The 23,408-nt window shown below is 37.8% G+C and overlaps 1 protein-coding gene across 6 annotated transcripts in view; it reads left to right on the top strand.

Moving 5' to 3' along the window:
- The window catches only part of mctp1a (multiple C2 domains, transmembrane 1a), a 302,675-nt gene that overhangs the window by 33,260 nt on the left and 246,007 nt on the right, over positions 1-23,408 (top strand). The window contains exon 1 of one of the 6 annotated variants that reach the window (XM_079870390.1): positions 20,525-20,700. The exons of 3 other annotated variants lie outside the window; for them this stretch is intronic. In XM_079870390.1, coding sequence (XP_079726516.1) covers positions 20,659-20,700 — 42 coding nt within the window. In that variant the 5' untranslated portion in view covers positions 20,525-20,658. Of the gene's footprint in view, positions 1-20,524; positions 20,701-20,757; positions 20,884-23,408 lie in introns of those variants that run through there. 2 more of the 6 variants (XM_079870392.1, XM_079870391.1) reach the window with 2 other exon arrangements.

Below are 23,408 nucleotides of genomic sequence, written 5' to 3' on the forward strand. Positions count from 1 at the left end.
TAGCCAGAAAATGGCTTAGACAATGGCTCAGACCTGTTCAGAATAAAATGCTACAATCTGTGCTGTAGAAGCCGCTCAGATCTATAAATACTGGCCTATTATGTGGTCGTGACTACTGGGAGAGGGAGGGATGCTATGATTAGGCTTGTTACGGTTGTGTTTCAGTCCGTGGCACAATCATCTCCGCTGTATGACTAATGGAAGTGTGAGGAAACTTTCTTCATGAGGCTGATCATGCACTAATAAGGGGGCGAAACACTTTTCCTTGGAGGCACTTACTAACTTTGCAAAGAGTAAAATGAGACTGAATCATTTTAAGTGCTTAAAGGAAGTCATTGTGTTTTCATTGTGGGGTCTTTAAATATCTGTGCTAGTAACTTAAACATTGGAGGTTGAAGCCCTGTAAGGGATAGGGGAATTGTCCCTAGAAAAATTGTTTTGTAAGCCACTTTGAATGACGGTATCACTTTTAATTTATCCTAAAAAGCACATTGTTTTGTTTTTTTTCCTGTTGAAAGCAGTAAACATGGCGTACTTGTGTACTAGCCATGTGCTTTCGTTTCCAGCCAAAAATGGAACAAAGCAGATGGTGTTTGCCATGTTTGCACTCACACTCCTCTTGCATTCTCCTTTGTGGGCAGCACAAGTAAGAAGCCCAGATAGAAACAAACAGCGTGTGTCTCAGGCAGTGGTGTAGGTTTGGTTTTAAGACATTAAATCAATCAAACTATAGATGTATTTTCCTGTTATATCATCAATTGTTAAAACGAGTCCATGTTTTATTTGTCAAGTTTGTCAGTTGTTTACAGTGACATGTATTTTTAACGAATGCACTTAGAAAAACTTCCATTTTCTACTATGATTATTGTTGGCTCTGTGACAAATTGCTTATTTTACTTTATTGTAAGTTGATTTGGATAACCACATCTGCTAAATGCATATGCAGATGTCTAAGCATCTTTTGTAAAGGAAATAAATTAAATAAAAAGTAGTTTACAGTATATGGAAGGGTTTTGTCTTCTACCTTTTGCACACATTCTAAAATTATATAAATAAAATGTGAATTCACAAAATGATATTAAAAAGCATCTTAAGGCTATATTATTAGACCCAGATAAATAATAATAATAAAAAAAAAAAAACATTTAATAGAAGTCTCCTCCTGCGCTCACCAAGACTACATTAATTTGGTCGGAAATACAGTAAAATACTAATGTGAATATTTTTATGCAATTTGTGTATTTCTGTGATGCAAAGCTGTCTTCAGTGTCACATGATCATTCAGAAATCATTATAAAATGCTGATTTGCTGCTCAAGAAATTTCTTATTGTTTTGTCACACAATGGAAGTGAACAGACAGGTGATCGTATAAAGCTAAGTTCACACTACATGATTTTAAGCCAGATTTAAGCCTGATTTGCAAATCGTTGAGCTCGCCGACAGGTCGGGGTGTTATCGCGTGCAAATCGCTGGGGATTAGCGGGTGATGAACGCTCGCCAATCTGTTAGTATGAAAGAGCCAACAACGCATCAAAGACGCTCGCAGACGCCTCGCAGAGCCCAGAAAGATATCTAGCATGCTAGATATCCGGAGCTGTCGCACAACTCAACCTCATGTGATGTCATGAGCAACAGCCAATCAGAGCAAGGCATGGGTTGAAGTCACCGGGTGAATACGCGGTTTTCAAAGAAACACGGAAGCAAATCATCGCGCAAACAGTTTGCAGCACTAATTTCTGTCTGACGTCCATATTCAAACAAAGACTCGCGTTTTGTGTTCTTCTTCGTCGCTGGGTAGTGGCGCGCGTGCTGTTTCGCGTCATTTCCGGTTCATTTTATCGCGTGATTTTTCGTGACAAAACGTGGTTTGTAGACAAGATAGAATCGTTGGGTGACAGAGTTGTTGTCAACTCGTGTAGTGCGTTACCTCCTGTTGCGGATCAATCGCACTGTGTCGTGTGGTGTGAACAGCTCAACAACTTGAACACTCCTGATTTCACAGAGAGCAAGTCATGTAGTGTGAACCGCACAGTTCAGCCCGACGTTTTAAAGTCATGTAGTCTGTACGACCCTTAAACAGTTTAAAAAGTTTAATTGGATGCAGGGAACAAACACTGGACGACTGACGACTGGTAACAGCGTTGCAGCAAGAGATGAGTCTGTACGTGGTTAAACAAGACCAGACAATGGTGTGCAGGTTGTGTGTGGTATATATAGTGCAGGTTGATGAGGAGGTGCGGGTGCGTTGAATCAGTAGTCCGGGGAGAGTGAACGAGTGGGCGGAGCATGCTGATCTGGTGGCTATGGGCTGATAGATGGCTGTGTCACCGTGACATGTTTAAAACAGTTTTTGCTGCTTAATATTTTTGTGAAAACTGTGAAATGTAAGAAGTAGAAACTTCATTTGAAGTAGAAATCTTTTGCAGCGTTCTAAATTACTTTACTGCCACTTTAATCAAATCAGTGCAACCATGCTGAATAAAAGTATTAATTTCTTTAAAAAGAATTACACTCCCCAAACTTTTGAATGGTAGTAATGTTCAGTAAACTAGTACTTCTCACTGTTTTCTCCACATTACTGCCTGTCATTTCAGAGAATAATTCAACAATGCAGCAAATTAGCTCAAAGGGGAAATATTAATAATTAATTATAACTTGTTATAATTAATTATTAATATTTGGATCAATTAATTAGATGAACTTGATGTAGCTAAATTAATATTACACTCAGTTAATTAGTTGTCAAGCAAACACTCGGAATTGATTATTTATTCATTCTAAGAAAGAGTATTTTTCATGGCCACATACAAATAATTAGTTCTTAGCATGTTACAGCGCTTGGAGCATGTAGCAAGATCAGGAATCATTTAAGTGACATTATTCTGCAGGCAGAATCAGAATCAGGGAACTCATATGTATTGTGCACAAAGTTTTATTAACTAAATCACGAACACATAACTAATCTAAACAAACAAATACACACAAAGCACGCAAGGGAAATGGAAAAGTGAAAGTAGATTAAACCGGAAATAGGAACAGGAAATTATAGGCTATGGAAAAGAGTAATTTAACCATATGAAAAGAACCATCAGTCTCTGATTTCAAAACACCTCGTTAAACATACGATACTTGCAGTGCCTTTGCAGTTGAAGCAGTTTGTGAAGTTCCGAAGAAGGTCTAGATGGTTCCGTGAGTTGATTGTGTTGAAGTCGCAATCACTTTTTTCCGCGTTGAATGAAGAAATTATGACATGTGTTGCTCGATGTGTTGGGCCTGCCAGCCCGTGACCTCGCACAGCAACCAGGAGAAGATGGACGAGAGGGAGGAACTTGTAAAGTTGGCTTTTAATTTCAACAGAGGTCACGCCTCTTGGGAATTGACTTGACCAACTGGAAAGGTGCAATTTTCCAGAGGGTAAATTTCCTTTATTTGGAAGCTGACTAATTTTCATGTGTAGCTGGATTGGGTGTTAATGTAAGAACTATTATGCTGCATAGATATCAACATATAATATTATACACAATCATTTAGCTCATCAAAATGCAGATTTGTAGATATCAAACATAGGTGAGGTTACATTAACTGTTGGTTCTATCATAAAGCATGCATACAACCAAAATACAATACAAAAGATTCTATACAAGACAGTAAAAACCATACACACAACATCCTGGAAAGCATGTTTCTTCATAGAAGGTTTCCTATGAATGAATGTGGAAGAGTCCTTTTTATGGGCACTATGTGTGTTTTACTAGAGGAATGTGGAGTAAGAATTGTTTGGTCATAAATTACTTTTCATGCCTTGGTGTTAGTTACTCTTCAGGGGTTGTCCACAGATATCTTGGTGTCTCGTTTGTTGTTGGTTGAGGGGTTTTAAAGATTATTTGTCTGATTTGTCTCAGTCATTACAACAAAAGCATGTTGAGTATAAACATGATTTTTGACTCTGCACCAGAACGAATGCGTAAAGAATGAACTTATTCACAAGCACACTAGACCGTGACCCCGCTATACTTAAGTGATTCCAATCAGGGCCGTAATTTTGATTGTTTTTGTCAAATGTATAAAATGTAATTTTGGAAAGCACCAAAATTTTGGCTACTGAAAATTTTCAGCCAAAACAGCTATTTTCGGTTTTGAGCCAAAAGGGTTTTGGAGATCCGAAATCAGTGACCAAAACAGACATTTAATTAGCGCTTCGCAGATGGCCTGTTTTGACTGTGTTCAGGGTCTTTGTGCACACAATGTGGATAAGCTGCAACAGTTAAACATGTCAGCTGTGTGGACACTAGCTTTGGATTGACAATATTAATACTTTTGTAATGATATGGTAATGTTGTAATGATATGGTTTCTTAAATTTAAAATCTATTAGTCTGTGCTCTTTTCTGTTGATGTGTGAACACTTCACTAAACATTTGTAGCGTGCCTGCCATCCAATAATCGCAAAAAGCATTGTGCTTGGTTACTTTTAATATGAAGCATTAAATTCAGATGATTTTATTACAAAATTGAAACTATGTTGTTTTGGCGCTCTTTAAAATGGCGTGACAGATCACTGTAGTGGCTCAGTTAAAGCTGCAGTATGGCATCTCATCTCCTCTTTAATTACAGCACGAAATAAACATGGGTGAACATCAAAAGGTATCTTGAAAGATACATTAACTTACCGAAATGAATCCTGTCTTATGTAACCGCTCAATCAGTGTTTGGGAAAGACGTCAATAAAACAGCTTGTAGGCGATATAATGTTACTTAATGTTACATTTACCTCGAGAAAGCTATTCAATGTCCATAAACTCATTAGTTAGCTAGAAAAAATAACTCAAGAAGAGCGTTTGCTAAATATATGTTCTGTATTATATATGAATTATATTTCAACTTAACCTGTTAGTGATGTCTTCATTATTTAATGTATGTCTGAATAAATCTGTCAGGAAAACAAGTTATTACAGTTTATTGTTATTTACATTTTTATATTTCACCAACAAAATAATTATATTATTAACACTAGAACCGCCAGGGTAAAACTGCCAGCGGGTAAAATTTACCCATACACACGACTACTGTTTTGATATGGCTAAAAAACATCTGTTACATTTACGGTAAAATACCGGCAGCTGTGGTTGCCAGAAATTTACCGTAAAAAATATGGTAGCAACATTTTAGATTTTACAGACTTTATTTAAATTAACATTAATAAACCGTATTTAATTATCTGATATAATGTTAATTTACTGACCTATTGAAGTATTTATATCTGTTTTGTACCATAGTAATAATACACTGACAGCCACCAATCACAGTGTAGATGAAAATCACATGATGAATTTAAGCTCATCACAAGCATCTCTTTCACAAGAAAGCCAATACTTATATATAGAAGCTGCACAGTGTCATTCACACAGACATTAAACACCATCATGGTAACACACGTTAAATTTTAAAAATGCAATAAACATTAATTTAACAACATTAAATGTAACATAAAACCCTAATTTCATAACTGATTAGAAAAAACTAAGAAAACTATGAAGAAACATAGTTATTTTAACAAAAATACATCAAATGTGAAGTGTCACGCAGGGAATTGTGGGAATGTCAATTTACATTTTTTCACTGTAAATTATACAATGACTTGTTCTTTTTCACTTTCAATTTAACAGTATTTTACAGTAAAATTACATTAAATGTACCGTTAGATCAATCATGTTTACCGCATATAGTAAGGAAACTTTCTATTAACCAATTAACAGTTTTTCACTGTAGCACTTTTACAGTCTTTGACCGTTAAAATCACGATCATTTTTTACAGTGTATGTTACTGTATTATGCCACTGCCTTCACAAAGTAATGTCTTGAAAATCATGAAATCGCGAGTCATGAAATCGCTGTCAGATGCTGAGCCTACCCAGGACGCATCACTCAGTCCTGATATCTCCCTACCATCAGACTCACCATCACTCATGGCATTTAGTGCCTCTCATACCTGTTTGGCATCCATAAATTGACTTTTATCCATTGTGACTAAAACTGATTACCTCTATCTTAGTGGGTAAAAATTGGTCAATTTTACCCCGTGGCAGTTCTAGTGTTAAAGTCCCCCTGTAGTGAAAATCAAGCTTTTAATGTTGTTTATATGTCTATGTGGTGTTTTTAATGTTTAAGACAAACCATGTGCAAATGCATAAGTCAAAACTATTGCTGAGTATTTTCTCCTTAAACTGCAGTGAACCAAAGACAGTCTCAAAAACGTGTTTTGAAATCGCTGGTGTTTCTGACCTCACAAACTACCTTGTAACCAATCAGGACAATGTGTGATCGACAACGAGTGGATCTCTGAGCTGGTGTGAGTGAGTGGAGGCGGGGATAATTTACATATTCATAGAACCGCGTATAGTAAATGAGGAAAGTGTGTAGAGTTACATTCAAGCTATTTTGAGGCAAGCTATTCATGGAAAGAACGTTTAAATATGTCATTTTGGTGATCAAAGATGAGTTTTAAGAGATAGAATTATTGACTACAGGGGGACTTTAAAAAGTTGTTATAAAACGGCCTTATGTGCAATTCAAATGTTTGTACAACTCAGTTTCATCTATTTGAGTGTTGACTTAAATAAGTTTGAATAATTGATTATTAATTACTTTTTTATTTTCGTTTGTGCATCCTGAATTTTCGGTTTCAGCCCAGGATTTTCTTTTGGGTGCATTCCTAATTATTTTCATGTTTTTTTATTTATTTATAACACATAGCAGGTTATTTGCCACTAGTCCAGATATGAATCGGTAGGAACACATTTCTTGTTTGATGTTGATGAACTTGATGGAACTGGTACGTGAGACAGAAAAGATTGTGAAGCAGGTCTATGCAGAGTCTGTGCTGAGTCTAATGCAACTACAAATTATCTTTGTGTTCATGCTGATATTTACAGTGATCCTCTCAGGATATTGTTTGCAGAAGCGGAGGTTGCACAGAAGACAGATGATACTTGTTTTGCCACTTTCATTAGTTTAACCTCGAGAGAGAGAGTGCAGGCGCAGTCATTTGAATGCTCACTCACTGCCCACTAAAGACACACACACACACACACACACACACACACACACACACACACACACACACACACACACACACACACACACACACACACACACACACACACACACACACACACACACACACACACACACACACACACACACACACACACACACACACACACAGTGCTGCAGGCTTCATGCTGGCATTATGTATGATATCTGATGCTTCACTCAATCAGCTACGCTCTCTTGTTCCTCACCTTAACTCATTAAAGCCAGGGGGCAACTAAAGGGGGCTTGTCAAAGGCTGTCTTTTCCAATCTGTAACTAAATGTTTTTAAAAACTGACATACAAGTAGACAAGCTTAAGAGGAGCTTTTGACCCCTTACTGGATAGATTGTGTCATATCTAATTCATGATGGATGTTAATTCAGAATTGCATCTGGCAAATTTAGATAGCAGTGGGGAAACCCCTCTATAATATCTTCATTATTATCTTTACATTAGTTTCAGAGGTGTATGCTCACCGTTCAGCAAAACTGATGTATTAAAATCATCTTTATGTGAAAAATAAATTAGAATTGACAAAATAACTGCACAGTATGTTCATATGAAAGATAAGTGCAATCATTTGTGCAAAAACAACACATACACAATAGTTCTGTTCAAAACCTAGTGAGCTTTTTCAAGCTACTTTTTAGACAGTATCATGGCCAACATAGAACCACTTAGTAGTATGTACCACTTGGTTGTATTATAGTTTGCTATTACCAAAGTACATTTTTTCAAGTAAGGTAAATTTACAGCAAAATATCTGAGTTACTTTTTCAAATATGTAATGCAAGTTATTTTGTTTTCCCATTTACAGAAATCGGGTGTAACATGATGGCTATTGTAGTTCTAGACTAAATTGTATATTGTAGTTCTAGACTTGGTTTGCAGTGTGTGTGTGTGTGTGTGTGTGTGTGTGTGTGTGTGTGTGTGTGTGTGTGTGTGTGTGTGTGTGTGTGTGTGTATGTGTGTGTGTTCACTACTCACTGCTCCTTATGTGTGCACTAACTTCAATGGGTTAAATGCAGAGGACGAATATATGCAGGTTATAAAGCATTTTAGGTTTCTTCTCATCATTTCAGCACGTTATCACTTTACACAAAATATTTACAGATGACTGTACTATATGGGTCATTCTACAGAATTGGTGCAAACTTCTGTCTCACAACCAAAAAACACATTTAAAAGCATTTAAGTATCCAAATCTTAGATGTTTCCTAAGATCCTACTATTAGCTATTGAATCCAACAATAATATGTAAAATATCAGTAAGCTTAATATATATAAAATCATGATTTATTGGGTACTTTCAATTGGGAGGTGGCTGTCCCAAACCCTAACCCCTAAATTTCAAATTGTGAAAATGATATTGAAATAATTTTTCCAATTTGTTTCATTGTTGTTTTTAAACATATCTTTACATTTTTTTATTTAAAAAGTGAAGTTCGAAAAATAAATAAATAAATAAATTTTATTTGTAAATCATGAAACTTTATGTAAAAATAATCAAATTTAGTTTTTGTGTGTGTACATGAAAACTGTTCAGAACTGTGTTAGGTAACCATATACTGATTATCATCTTTGAGCTAGGCTTAAAAGTATCTAGAATTGTCACTACCGAAACAGTCACGACCAAAACATGTCATCATTGTATTGGTAGTAACTAAAGGGAAGGCATCCTTTATTTGGAAGAAATAAACAAAATTTTAGTACAGTTATGCAAATCATTAATATTTTAGTATGTTTTAGTAGTGTTTTAGTATGTTTGATAAAATTCTGTAATGTGATATCATCGCTACCAAAACATTACCGTCACTACCGAAAATGTGCAGTCATAACCGAAACATGGGATGTTTTGTCAAAAATAAAGTATATTGAACTATCAGCTAAGATGTTATTATAGTGTTTGGTTAGTCCTTCACTTTGAAACCAGTGATAAACTTTATGCCTTTTAAAAAAAAGATTGGATTCGAAATACTACAAATATCATAAATTACACTTGAAATAGTGTTAAAATTGTAATTGTTATACCTGTGGAAACTTTTTAATAAAATAGCAAAAAATATATTTACAAGGTAGATGTAAACAAAACCTTCTTATTAAATTATGTATTATTGTTTCGGTAGTGACAAATTAAGGGAGAGGAAAAATATTCCAAAACTTCATGAAAATACAATATGAGATTTAACTGTACAATTAAATGTGTACCTTGGATATTATACAATTTTTGCATGCATACAAAATATGGAAAAATACAAAGACGTTTGAACCTATTCTGTAAAATGGCCCATATACCACATATAATAATGAAAATAAGGCTGTATGAACCATTTATGTTAAATATGGTCTGAAAAAAAAATCTACAGATAGGTTTGAAAATTTTAGTCTGGAAAAATACAGAATTTTGAAATGGAATGTATGTAAGAACCCTAAATGAGGTCTTTTTGATTTAGTTGACTTAATATATGTTGATTTTTAGGTTTGGCAATTGAGAAATGTATACACTCACTGCACTGCTTACCTATCTAAACTGTGTCAAAGTCAGCTTGAAACGGAAGTTGCAATAGTCTTTTCTTCTCTATTGTAACATATCTAACTGAATCAGCTTGTTGAACAAGAACAAATATAAGGCTTCATTTTGTCCATTGGTAATTGATTGGATCTGTGGATTGTTGTCATTTGTTATTGGTGTGATCTCATGTGAGTAACAGGTTGTCCTGGCCTCACATCATCAGAGAAGATAACAGAAGAGATGTCAAGAGGGCAAATTAATTAAAAAAATAATGATGTGCATGGACAATTTATAATAAATACTGCAATATTGCATAAAAAAATAAGAATTGGCAATGGTAATTTCATTGTGACTTTAAAAAAATGATAAAAGAGCAGCCCTTTTTTTAGCATTACATCTGACATATCCATTAAGATCCATCAGATCAGCAGGTAAAGGATTGGAGGCTCTGAGAACATGGTGTGCATGGTCTGCGAGTTCTCTGTGCCTCATCCGCAGTGAATGAAACAGCCGTTATCTCTGAGCACTCTGATATCATCATGTACCCGCAGGAGGTGGACCACAGGAAGTACTACTGCATTCGGTCCTTGTAGGAAACTGAAAACTGGTACTAGTCTCAGTGTCACGATATGTTGCCAAAGAGTACTCACAAAGACGAAATAACAAGAGAACAGTCTTAATCCAAATAACTCAGGGAGAAACAGGCTTCCAACACATCACCAACATGACATTCAGACAGGACAAAGAACTCAAGAAACATGGGAGTAGAAATACTAAACCACATGAGGACTTGTGTACTAATTAACAAGGGACAGGTGAATGAGATGAATCAAAGAAACACATGGGAAAACTGGGTCAACTGAAAATGTGCAAACAGAACAAAACAACACTCAGGTTGTCATTATGTTTTTTTTGTTGTTGTTGTTATTGTTAAGTGCTAAAAATGTTTAACATTGTTCTCAATAAGATTATGATGAGCTCTGATGCTGAACTAGAGACAGTAAATATATCTTAAGGAGAAAAGGTATTTGCTGCTGTGAATTTTGGTATTGTGGCAATGCTTTGGTAGCCTGGTAATACCAGACTCTGCTACTTCACTTTGCTTCGTAGACAGAGTCTGGAATGGCATAACAGAGAAGTGTTTTCTCTCTTGCTAGGGGGCGCTTGTCTGAAGTTTAAAATCATTGGTTACCCGTAAGCCAATCACATAACGTTTGGTTATGGCGTGTGTTATGCGCATGCTCGGCCGCATTTAACTTTCACTGTAAACACATGTATGATGCAAAAACAAAACCATCGAGCGAAATACCGGAGTGAACATGGCTGTGAACGACTTTTGCAGGTTAAGTTAAGTAAATCTACGCATCCACGGTACAATCAGCGTGTACGTCACGGCTCTCAGCCCGCCCTCTGTTCGTTGATTGGCCCGGCTGTTTCCAGACCGGTGGCAAACAGAAAGCTCTGAAGCTGTCTCAGACTGAGTACAGAAGCGAAATGAAATTGAGCGGAAGTACGAAGTCTGACGTAGTCAGGCTAATGCTTTGGTGAATTACTGCAATAGTAATTTCTCGCTAGAAACGACATCGAAAGTGGGAAAATGTTGGTCGAAAACATACTTTTACACACAAAAATGTTCCACCAAACGCAACTTTCAGACGCCACATTTCCTTTTTTTAGCTGAATGAAAAGCACAGCATTGCGGAATATCAAAGGCAGCGAAGGATGCCTTTAAAAATCGATCAAACGAAGTTATCTAAGGAGAAAGGAAGTGAAGCTAAGTTAACATTGGATTTGGACGTGCCTTAAAGCCTTCCTACCTTGAAATGCACTCTCCAAAGGAATAATTTTTAAGCTTTCGGATGCAGACATTGTGAGTGTTTGTTTTAATGGGTTTGATTTTTGTTGCAGTTATATGCTTGAACTGATTTGCACAAATGCACTGGTTTTGTAGATGCATTGTGCTCTCCTACCTGCTGTGAAATTCCAGACAAGCACTAACTGATGTGTTGGTGTGGGTGTGCATATGAATGTCTAAGACATTTCTGCTCATAAAGAAGTAGGATGTTCTACTTGTGTGTGTTTGTATGTGCTGCAGTATACTGTTCACATAATGTATACACCATATTAAAGGGGAATATTCTGGGTTAAATACAGCTTAAGCTCAATTGACATCATCTGTGGCATGCTGTCGATTACCATAGAAATATATTTTAGTTTGTCCATCTGTTTCGTCATGAATGCACTTACATTGGGAGTCTGGGGTGAATGTATAGCACAGTGAACATTCTAATCTTTTTCCTGATATTAAGAAAACCTTTTGAAAATTTACCAGAAGGGTATCCGTAAACCAACATATTCATAACTAGGCTTATGTTTTCAACCAGATCTCTTCCTTCCTTACACAGAACAACCTCTTGGACAACAATCAATCTGGTTTCAAAAGCGGACACTCAACTGAGACGGCCCTGCTCTCAGTAATTGAAGCTCTGAGACTGGCAAGAGCAGCCTCCAAATCCTCAGTTCTCATCCTGCTGGATCTGTCTGCTGCCTTTGACACAGTTAACCACCAGATCCTCCTGTCAATCCTAAAGACGAAGGGCATCTCGGGAACCGCACTCCAATGGTTCAAGTCATACCTCTCAGGTAGGTCCTTTAGGGTTTCGTGGAGGGGTGAGGTGTCTAAGACACAACATCTAGCTACTGGAGTGCCTCAGGGCTCAGTGCTTGGACCACTTCTCTTCTCCATCTACATGACATCACTAGGATCTGTGATTCAGAAACATGGTTTTTCCTATCACTGCTACGCTGATGACACACAACTCTACCTCTCATTCCAGCCCGACGATCCGACGGTAGCTGATCGTATCTCAGCCTGCCTGACAGACATTTCTGGCTGGATGAAGGACCACCACCTTCAACTAAACCTTGCGAAGACAGAGCTACTCGTGGTCCCGGCCAACCCAACACTTCACCACAACTTCACCATTCAGCTAGACTCGTCATCCATAACTCCATCTAGATCAGCCAGGAACCTTGGTGTGGTAATTGATGATCAATTGAACTTCACAGACCACATTGCAAGAACTGCCCGGTCATGTAGATTTGCCTTGTACAACATTAGGAGGATCAGACCCTTCCTATCAGAACATGCTACTCAACTCCTTGTCCAAGCGCTTGTTTTATCCAGACTTGACTATTGCAACGCTCTCCTGGCTGGTCTTCCAGCTTGCACAGTCAAACCTCTGCAACTGATCCAGAACGCCGCAGCTAGAGTGGTCTTTAACGAGCCGAAAAGGGCACATGTCACTCCTCTCCTCACAAAACTGCACTGGTTGCCAGTTGCCGCTCGCATCAAATTCAAGTCACTGACGTTTGCCTACAGAACAACCACTGGTTCTGCTCCCTTTTACTTTAACTCTTTACTTCAGACTTACGTGCCTTCCAGGAACTTGCGCTCTGCAAGTGAACGGCGTCTTGTGGTGCCATCTCAAAGAGGCACAAAATCTCTTTCTCGGACCTTTACCATGACTGTTCCCTGCTGGTGGAATGATCTGCCGAACTCAACCAGAGCGGCTGAGTCCATAGCCACTTTTAAGAAACGGCTGAAGACACTTCTTTTTCGACAGCACTTGATCCAGTAATACTAACACTTTCTCTCTACTACTCTATTCTGTTCTATTAAAAAAAAAAAAAAAAAAAAAAAAAAAAAAAAAATGCGTTTATTTAAACTGAGAAGGGTCATAGCACTTGCATTTTGTTGTCCTACTGCTAGTTTAACTGCTTCTATTGTTCTCATTTGTAAGTCGCTTTGGATAAAAGCGTCTGCTAAATGAATAAATGTAAATGTAATGTAAATGTAGGCTAACTTACATTTTTGGTAAATTGATGGGAAATTCATATGAATTTATACAATCCCATACAATGTTTTCGTACAATGCTTACGCCCCACTAAGGGTTGGGTTTAGGGCCGGACCAGCACTCACGTTTTGTAACTTTCAATACCACGATAAAAGCTTTAGCAATTATCGTGATATGAAAATTTCATACTTTCAAATGCCTACTGTGTGTGTGTGTCGATTGTTGTTTAGATGTAAATTAAAGCCTAAATCATGCATGTTCATCACTTAATATAAATATGAACATTTTGTTATTTTTTGTAGTTTTTATCTAACTGTGAAAATTCCTATGGTACCTTTTTTATTTTATTCTCAACAAACCTCCATACCTCAATATAATAATTTTTTTTTATATGTCTTTGCACCTTATGTGTCTCTAAAAAATGTCAGATGAAACTGAAGGAACTGACTAGATGTCATGCTGCATCAGTGAAAATAAGGCTCATTTCATTCCCTATAAAAGACATGTGTATGTAATATACTGTTGCAGCGGTTTCCAGGGTTCTCAAGTTTTATCAAAAGCTTGAGTGAGATCACATGCAGTTAGGGGAGGAGCCTAATGGAGCCCCGCCCCCGCCCCCCAATTTTACCCATTGATCATAATTAACCAGCACAAATTGAAATTATAACAATTGGTAAATCTGATAAATGACAGAGCAATTCATCACATCAAATATACTCTTTAATGTTATATTTCAAAATTACAAATATACAAAAATGACAAAAATATAATAAATTGCTCCAAACAGTTTGAAAAACCAATCTTTTTGCATTTTTAATGTGTCTAGTTGAAATGGTATAATGATTTATTGTGTGGTGGGACATTGTGAGCAAATGACATATTGGAGTATTAAGGTGTGTGTGTGTGTGTGTGTGTGTGTGTGTGTGTGTGTGTGTGTGTGTGTGTGTGTTTGTGTGTGTGTGTACACCACCTCTTCCACTGTCTCCTCCTCTAATCTGGCAACCTTTTTAGGGGGCTTACCCTTTGGTGCCCAGAATGATAAAATATCTTTTTGCTTTTTCCCTGACATCTTTGAAAAATACAAATGCAATGGCAATGATTAATGTATGTTTTGACAGGATATAAACTATTACCCAGAGCACTCTGCTTTAATACATGCAGCCTTAATGTAACTAGAAAGACTATTAATACAGTATAATATATCATTTAAAATAAAATGAAGAAATACATCTTCATTCCTTCCCATACCCACTAACATTTCCCTTAGTTTAAGATAATGTAAGCTAGCCAAACTGAGCCAAAGCTTCTGGCCTGGTTGCAAAGAGTTTTTGACTACATCAATAATAATGTATACGATGGACTATATAGCCTATATAGTCTAGTTCTAGCCTAAAAATGTTAGACGAGCTTTCTTCCAGCTTACCTTCTCCATCACGACGTGTGTTCGCACGATGCTGTTGGTTACCTAGTAACGAACGTACGGTGGCCGAGAATGTTCCGTCATCTTCCGTGTGTTCGCGCATCTATGTTGCCTAGTAACGAACGCAATCTGACCGAGATACGTGCTGGCGGCAGGAAACTTCACTTTGTGTGCCTGCGCCTCGTATACAACGTTATATATAAAGCTTGCAGGACAACTTGGTTGGCATTGCCTTTTCAGCGTGAGAAATACACAGTGTGGCGTGTGAGCGTGTGAACTGGTTGAATTGCGTGTGTCTCACGGCCAATGCGTGAGACTTGAGAACCCTGGGTTTCAACGAAACCTGGCCCCAGAATTCTCCAATTAAAAATCATCACAATAAGAAGTATGACCTAGAATTTCATGACATCCTCTCTTTTGTCTCTTTGACCTTCTGTCTATCTCTCTCTTTCTCTGCCAATCATTGCACAGTTTTCTTGTTTCATTGGCTGTGCTCCCAGGCAATTACTGTTTATGGCCTGTGCCTTTGGACTTTGTACATTTACATTTTATTTCAAATGTCGTGACCAGTCTCAGCTAGACCAGTGCAGCACACGTAGCAAGTTTAAAAAATGTATATATATAATAGATATAGTATAGTAAGTGTTAGTATTATTGAGTCAAATGTTGGCAGAAGAGATACGTCTTTAGTAGATTCTTGGAGATGGCTAAAGGCTCAGCAGCTCGGGTTGAGATAGGCACGTCACTCCACCAGCTTGGAATAGTCAAGGTAGAGGTCCGTGAAAGTGATTTTGTGCCTCTTTGGGATGATACCACAAGGCGCCGTTTACTTGCACGGTTCACTTTGTCCCATCACATAAGGTGCTACAAGGACAAGTGTGTGCCTTAATGCTTCAGCGAACCATTCAGTGCACCCTACAGACTGACCTATCAGCTTTTAGGATAAGTTTAGTGCAGGGGCATTTAATTAAAGCTCCAAGAGGTCCCAGGGGAACTGCTGCCTCTACATTTTCTTCCCAACAAAGTCTGGACAATCCTAGACAGTTCTGTTCCTTTGCCGCTTGCTTCCACAGTGGCTTTCCATTGTCATGGCAAGCAGTGTTCCTCTTGATTTCTGTCTCAAATATGTGTATTTATTATAACTACATTTGTTTATGTAATTGGTGACCTATGGTTTAGTGTTAGTTGAGCACTTACTCATCTAAGATGTACAACAGCCAGTCAGTTAGCCCTCGTTGAAATAAGTTTACTTGGTAACATTTTACAATAAGTTCCCATTTGTTAACACTAGTTAATTAATTAACTAACAATGAGCATTAAATAAGAGTATTACAGTTACATTATTTATTATTCTTTGTTAAACTTAGTTAAAGCTGCCGTCGGCAATATTTTTTTGATCATATTCAGTGTAATCGACACTATAATCCGACAGAACAACATAAATAAGGTGGTTTTAGAAAAAAACCCCGAGCTTCTAACTCCACCTGGAGCGTGTTATTTGTTTTGCAAAAATCCACCGCTCCCGCTTCATCAGGTCCAATCAGCGCAGGGGGGTGTGAGATCTGACTGTCAATCACAGGTCGTGCACACGCCACAGATCCTCTCTCCCTCGCGCAGACGCGCACGTTACAATATCACATGCACACACCTGAAGTTCGCCTGAAGATTGTACGAAGCGTGATGCCGGAGAGTAAATCTACTAACAAGCTTCCAATTCCTCGGTTATTGCTATCTATAGATAGATTAGCCAGGGCAGCCTACCTCCGAGTCCATGGTGTTGATTGATGCTGAAGAGACGCGCGCGTTCACAGAAAATCAGGTACACACGCACTGACGAACACGACCTCTATGGGAGGGTGCTCGTTGGTAGTGGGGGAGGGGCATGAGAGTTGTAAACATTCAAAATTTTGGCTAAGTCGACCCAATCTGCCAGACTTGCCGACTGCAGCTTTAATAAAAATATAGTTGTTAATTAGCTCAGGTACATTAAATAACATTAACAGGTACAGCTCCTGATTTTATTTGTAGTTAACTAATGTTAACAAATGGAACTTTATTTACCTTTTTTTTTTTTAACTGATATTAAATGGTCTAAACTATCCTGTTTTGGTTTGCTGAGGTTTGTCAGTATTTGTCCAATGAAGACTTTCTTTATGACATATACATGGAAATGTTTCATTATATTTAAACAAGCCATTCATGAAAGGTAGATGGTTCAAACAAAAATAACACACAGGAATCGTTTTACCTGTTTTTCAAGCTGGGTTTTGATGCACATCAAACAGTGAGCTGGTGGTGAGTGATGTCTTGAGCACAGTGCCAAAGTTTCCTGTGTTCCTCATTACAGGATGTTTCCTTCTGTTCTTCCTGACTTAATGAGCTATATAGGAAAAGCTATACACATGGTCTCTCCTTCAGAAAGGTCTATGAGGTTGTACATCTCTCTATTTGACTCTAAAAGCATCTGCTGCTTGTTATAATAGAGGAGAGCAGCACTGACATTTGGAGATTCAGAGAGGACACTTGAGTTCCACATGATGAAAATTTGATTACTTTATGTAAGAGTACTTGAGTGGAGATGGGCTCTCTGAGAATCTCTGTTCTTGTGATGTGGCACTGGGTTCCTGGGGTCAGAGGGGATCCTCAATCAAGAGACGGAAGAAGCTCCACTCGTAATTTTAACTATACTAGACTGTGCACCACTAGCTTGCAGTAAAAATCCTATGATTGCTACATCACAAAAGCTACTGATTAGTCATTTTAGTGATGACTGATGGCCATTCAAAAGACTAAAAACACTATGTGTTCTGAAATACTGAATTATACATAATTCAGAGCTGTGTTTGCACTGACGTCTCATTGATTTATTAGAAATAATATTAACTTTTAGTTTGCATCCATCAAATTAAATTCATATGAGGTACTTCAAAGAATACCATGGTACTACTTACATAATTGCCATATATTCATATGTGTTGGAGTTTGTTGAATGCCATGATTTGTCAGTGGAATACATTTGACCTAAAATAACTTGAGACGTCCAACTATGTCTGTGTTCACTGACACTATTTATCAAACCACCTCCATTTCATCGAAGTGCAGTTGCTTTATTTCTCTCTCATCCCATCCTCTGCAGCCAATGCGAGTCATAGGTGTGGGTTTTTCCATGCACCAGGGCTGACCCATTTTCATGATGTGGGAGACCCACAATCTCTCTGTGGAGGCATTTCTACAGGAATCCATTTACTCAAGAACACCTGGGCAGAGGATCGGAGAGATTAATTGTGATTAATGGCCTCTTACAGATCCTGCACACAGTCACAGCCCATAAAAGTTGTAATTATGGTGGCATTAGTTTAGTGAGGCTTCAATGAGTAGATGCAGATTGTGGGATTAGCACTATTGATCAGGTCATTAAATAGCTGTAATTATGTACATTTCAAACTAAATCGTTAGCTCAAAAATAAACAAAGTGCCATTTAATATAGATAATTTTTATATGTTTATGTGCTGGTGTGGTGGGAACTAAAAAAATAGCAGTCACATTAATACATTTATAAAAGCCAGTGGCATAGGGCCATAAAGCTTATTTATAGTTCATTTTGTAACCTGCTGAAATCATAAATCTCTCATTTCATACTGTATCACTGTTCAAATGAAAACTTAAGGAAAAGGAAAACGTGTCATTATTTTTGAAAATAAAAAAAACTAAAACAAAAAAACAAGTATTTTCAAAAGTAGGGTGCAGGAGACACCTAACCATATGATATTTTAATTTACCCTTAAATATTAGGAGCATGCTTGATTTCCAAATATTGGACACGATGTTAGTTTCAATGTATGTTTTTTTTTATTGTCTTAAAGTTGACATGATAAAGTATATCCATTATCTTTGTAGTCGCTGTTAGCTTAGTGTCATATATGGAGCAATAGAAGCTAACACCATGTTTGTGTATAATGTTTCACAAACGTGAAATGATGGCATGTAAACAGTCAACAGTGGTGGGCCTAGGACAGAACTTTGAGGGACACCATAAAATCATCATACCGTTGTGTTGTGTTTCGTACATTTTTAATTGACTCTTACTTTATCTGAATGAAACTGAATTAATCTTTCACTGAACTGAACAATAAACTTGTCAGAACAGCATCTGTCTTTTTCAAAAGGGACAAACTGCTGCTCCAACATTTGTGCAGATAGAAGCGATAACAGTCTGCCTGCATGGTTCAGCTTGAATTATTTTCAGTGGAAATTTAATTAACCATTTTGGCTCAGTTTTGGTACTTCTTCGAGCCAGTCATATGCACCTGCATAGAGCACATTAGTCATTTCCACAAATAGTATGTATGGGATAATTCATTTTGGTGGTGTTTTGGAGCAGAGAGCATGTTACTGGATAAAAGCATGGAGGATGTAGTGGAGAGTAATGTTAGTCCAAGTGAGTAATGGGGAGAGTGAGTGAGTAAAATTGGACTAGAAATTGATCTAGGACTAGAACTAGTAAAAAGCCTTGGTGAATTGTTCTCCCAAAAATGAAAATTCTATAATTTACTCACTCTCATGTCTAAACCTACATAACTTTCTTTCTTCTGCAGAACAAATGAGAAGGAAAATAATGTTGGTAAAAAAAAAAGACATTTCTCCAAATATTTTATGTACCACATGACATTACATGAGTAAATGATGACAGATTTTTTAGGTGAACTATCCTTTTAATGTATTTATAATGTATATATATAATGTGTATATATTTTTCCAAATTTGCACGCTGTTTTTTTCCTGGGAACTCTAAAGAGAATTTTTGACTAATCTTTAAAAAGAGTTTGCTACATCTATAGATTTGTGACTGGTTAAGACTGATCATTCTCCTCAGCTAAAGTGCTTAAATCTTACATGTGTACACCTTCAGATACAAAGATGGTTTTGATGTCATTTGATGTCATGATATGAATGAGTATTACATGCCTGTTTAAAATTATTTAATGAATGATGAAATTTGAGAGCTGCAGCAAATATATTAATAACAATGTGGACTGTTCCAAAAATGCTTGAAGACTTGGGATGAAGCACAAAACAATGGACTAGGCTGGCTTGATAGGCATGATCAGTATGTCATATCTGGTTGTCTTTATTGGTAAAAAAAATCATACAGATTTGGAAAGACAGGAGTGAGTAAGTGAGTAAATATTGACGGAATTGTCAAATTTGGGTGAACTATCCCTTCAAAAGAGAAGAGGAGAAAATGTCCTGTGAAAATGTGCTGTTTTAAGAGATGAAGAAACAATGTACTGTACATGGAGGTGTTCAAGGAAAAAGAAAGAGTGATAAGGGCTGAGAGAGGACAGGAGTGGTAAAATGGTGACAGGTGTCCTCTGAGACACTGCAGAGTGGCTTTCTGACCCTTAAATGCTCTACAGCAGCTCATTAAACTTCATCCCTAGAGCCCTGAAAAATGCCACTTTACACTTTGTGTGTGTGCTTAAGAATTTACAATACAGTATCCTGAAGTCCATATTTTTCTATATCAAAACCAGCAGCTCATGAGATAATGTGAGTGTGTATACCTTGCCATTGAGAGATATTTGAGAAGTTCAGCAGAAAACCTCCCTTTCTTTTCTGACAGCTAGTTGCTACGTGCACTGGATGCATATGTGTGTGTGCGTGTGCGAGGCGGGCTCCCGCTCATATAGGGCAGCAAACCAGAGGCAGACTCAGCAGTGGCAGTGGCAGCAGTGAGAGGGTAGAGTGTGTGGACACTTCATCTCTGTGACTGGATGTTTGCACTCTCTCTTTCCTCGGAGGGACAAAGACTGTCTGTATGTATCCTCTCTTAGATCTTATCTTGTAGCCTTCCTTTCAGCTTAGCCTCTAATGAATGTACTGCAGATGGAGTCCTCTGTGGCACATGTGTTGCATGGAGCCTTTGTGAATAGGGACCTTAATCTCCTGTTGAAGTTGGTGTGTTCATCTGCGTGATGGGATCGAAAAGTCAGGCTCAGGTAAAAGAGATGACAGAGATAACACTCTGTCATATTTTTTTTCATTTGAAACATTTTTGATAGATGTGATTCGGTTGTGAAAATGTTTCAATGTGTTGTTTGCTCTAGGGACTGTGTTTATTTTTGGGACAGTGTTTGGTTTCTAAGAACGTGTTCTGGGAACTTGAGAGGGATGTTGTGGATGGCACAAAAGGAGTGCTGTAAGGGAAGAGAGAAAAGAGGGATGAGGTGTGGAGAAGGAGAGAAAGAAATGGCAGGGAGACCAGGGGGGTTTCCTGCTGTTTGTTTTTTCTATTTCTTTCGCAAAGACAGCTGTCGCGTTTGTTTGTCTTCACCGTGACAGCTGATTGCTGGAGGACAACAGCAGTATCAGGTTGCAGGCTGTGAAAATCCCATAGAGAAGTGTTTCCACGAGCCTACAGAGTGTGATGTAAATGATAGTGGAGGAAACACCCCAATCTGCAGGATGTGTTCCGTGTTTGATGGTGAATGTCTAGGTGTTCTGATGAAACTCATACCTGATGTGGTTTTCATTTCATTTCCCTGGGCTGTTTCTGATCGTTTCTCCACAAACCATAAGCAAATAAACACATGAAAGTGAACATGAAAATATGCAAAGATGTGAGATACTGAAAAATTGTTCCATTGCTAAAGTGCAGTATAGGAGTCATATTTCATATTGCATGCTGTGGAAAGTTTGAGTTTAAATAATTTATTGGTTTTGCAAACAAATCAGGAATATGCACAGCTGAACAAAGTGTTTTATGCAATGAGAACAGGCATAAATGTACCGTTTATTAGTTTTTGCTCTTTTCTTCGAAAGGTTTGGCATAAAGCTTTGAAATTGGATGTTTATCTATCTATCTATCTATCTGTCTATCTGTCTATCTGTCTATCTGTCTATCTATCTATCTATCTATCTATCTATCTATCTATCTATCTATCTATCTATCTATCTATCTATCTATCCCAGGGGTGCCCAATCCTGCTCCTGGCGATCGACTGTCCTGCACAGTTCATCTCCAACCCTAATCAAACACACCTGCCTTTAATTTTCAAGTGATCCTGACGTGCTCTGAAGACCTTAATTGGTTGCTTCAGGTGTGTTTGATTAGGGTTGGAGATGAACTGTGCAGGACAGTCGATCGCCAGGAGCAGGATTGGGCACCCCTGATCTATCCTGTCTGTCTGTCTGATAAAGTAAAACCAAGTGGCAATCCAACTATGTGCCCTATTTTAACGATCTAAGCGCATGGTCTAAAGCGCACGGCGCAAGTGCACCTAGGTCATGTCCGAATACACTTTTGCTAGTTTAATGACGGGGAAAATGGTTGGCATGGTCTAAAAGGGTTGTCCCTATTCTCTTAATGATAAATGGTGTGTTTTGGGCGTAAACCAATCAGAGTCTCATCAGTTGGTTGTGGACCCGCATATTACTAACGTGCTCTTTAAATAACAAAAAAAAAAATTGACTTAAGACCATGTTTCAGTTGGTCAATGGCGCAGTCTATTTCAGTTGCCTCAAAATAGCGACACGGCAATGCGCCTGAACACACCTCGTTTTCAGACCAGCACGCCCATGGGTGCACAAATGGGTGCAAATGCAAACATTCAAACAATGTGGCGAAGGACGTGAAAAAGATAACTGCGTCGGGGTGAAACTAGCCAAAAACAATTGCGTTTCGTCTGGCGCCGCTTTGCACCGGGTGTATGATAGGGCCTACTGTAACAGATTTGCTCATTGTGCAAAAGTACATAAAATTGTCTTTAAATTCAATTATTGGCATTTATTATTATAATCTGTCTAATTTGACTAGCTTCTATCAAGTGCCAGAAGACTGCCGCAAAATACAGTAGAGATTTAGACTTAGGCATTTGTCATTGCAAAGGAAAAGGAAAGCATTTTCTCCTCCCTTTTAAAAGTGTATTAGTCTATTTATTTTGCTATCCTAACTATGCATAATTTGTTGCATTGTATTATTTGCGTTTAACATTGTTTTCTCCTTGCTGTCTGCAACCCAATCAGAACAGATCCACTAGTTGAGGACCACTGGCCTATTTAATGTAGAAATGCTGACACTTGCAAAACAATCTTAATCACCAGAAAGAAAGTCTCTGGTGAATTGAAAATCCAGTCTGTCATTTCTACAGTATTTATGAAGCACTATTGATTATGCTGTATGAAGAGGGATACAGATTGGCAAAGATGGCAAAAGCATTCCTGCTGCTCAGAATAGTGGAAGACAGAAAAGAATGCTAATTTGAGTGCGATACTCTCATTATAAATGAATGAATTTGCTAATAGGAGCATTCTCATAGAGAATGAGTCAGATAACTTGATTTGGCATTGAAATGATTAATTCATGTGTTTGATATACAGCTACTCAGCAGGTGGATTGGCCCTGTCTCACCTCCTTCACAGTCTCTCTCTCTTTCCGTCTGTCTTTTCCTCAGATCTTCTTCTTATATACACTGAAAAGCTTCATTCTGACAATTTGTTTTTAGTTTGTACCTGCTCTGGGGCC

This window comes from Squalius cephalus (genome assembly GCF_949319135.1).
Source record: "Squalius cephalus genome assembly, chromosome: 5".
Taxonomy (NCBI): domain Eukaryota; kingdom Metazoa; phylum Chordata; class Actinopteri; order Cypriniformes; family Leuciscidae; genus Squalius; species Squalius cephalus.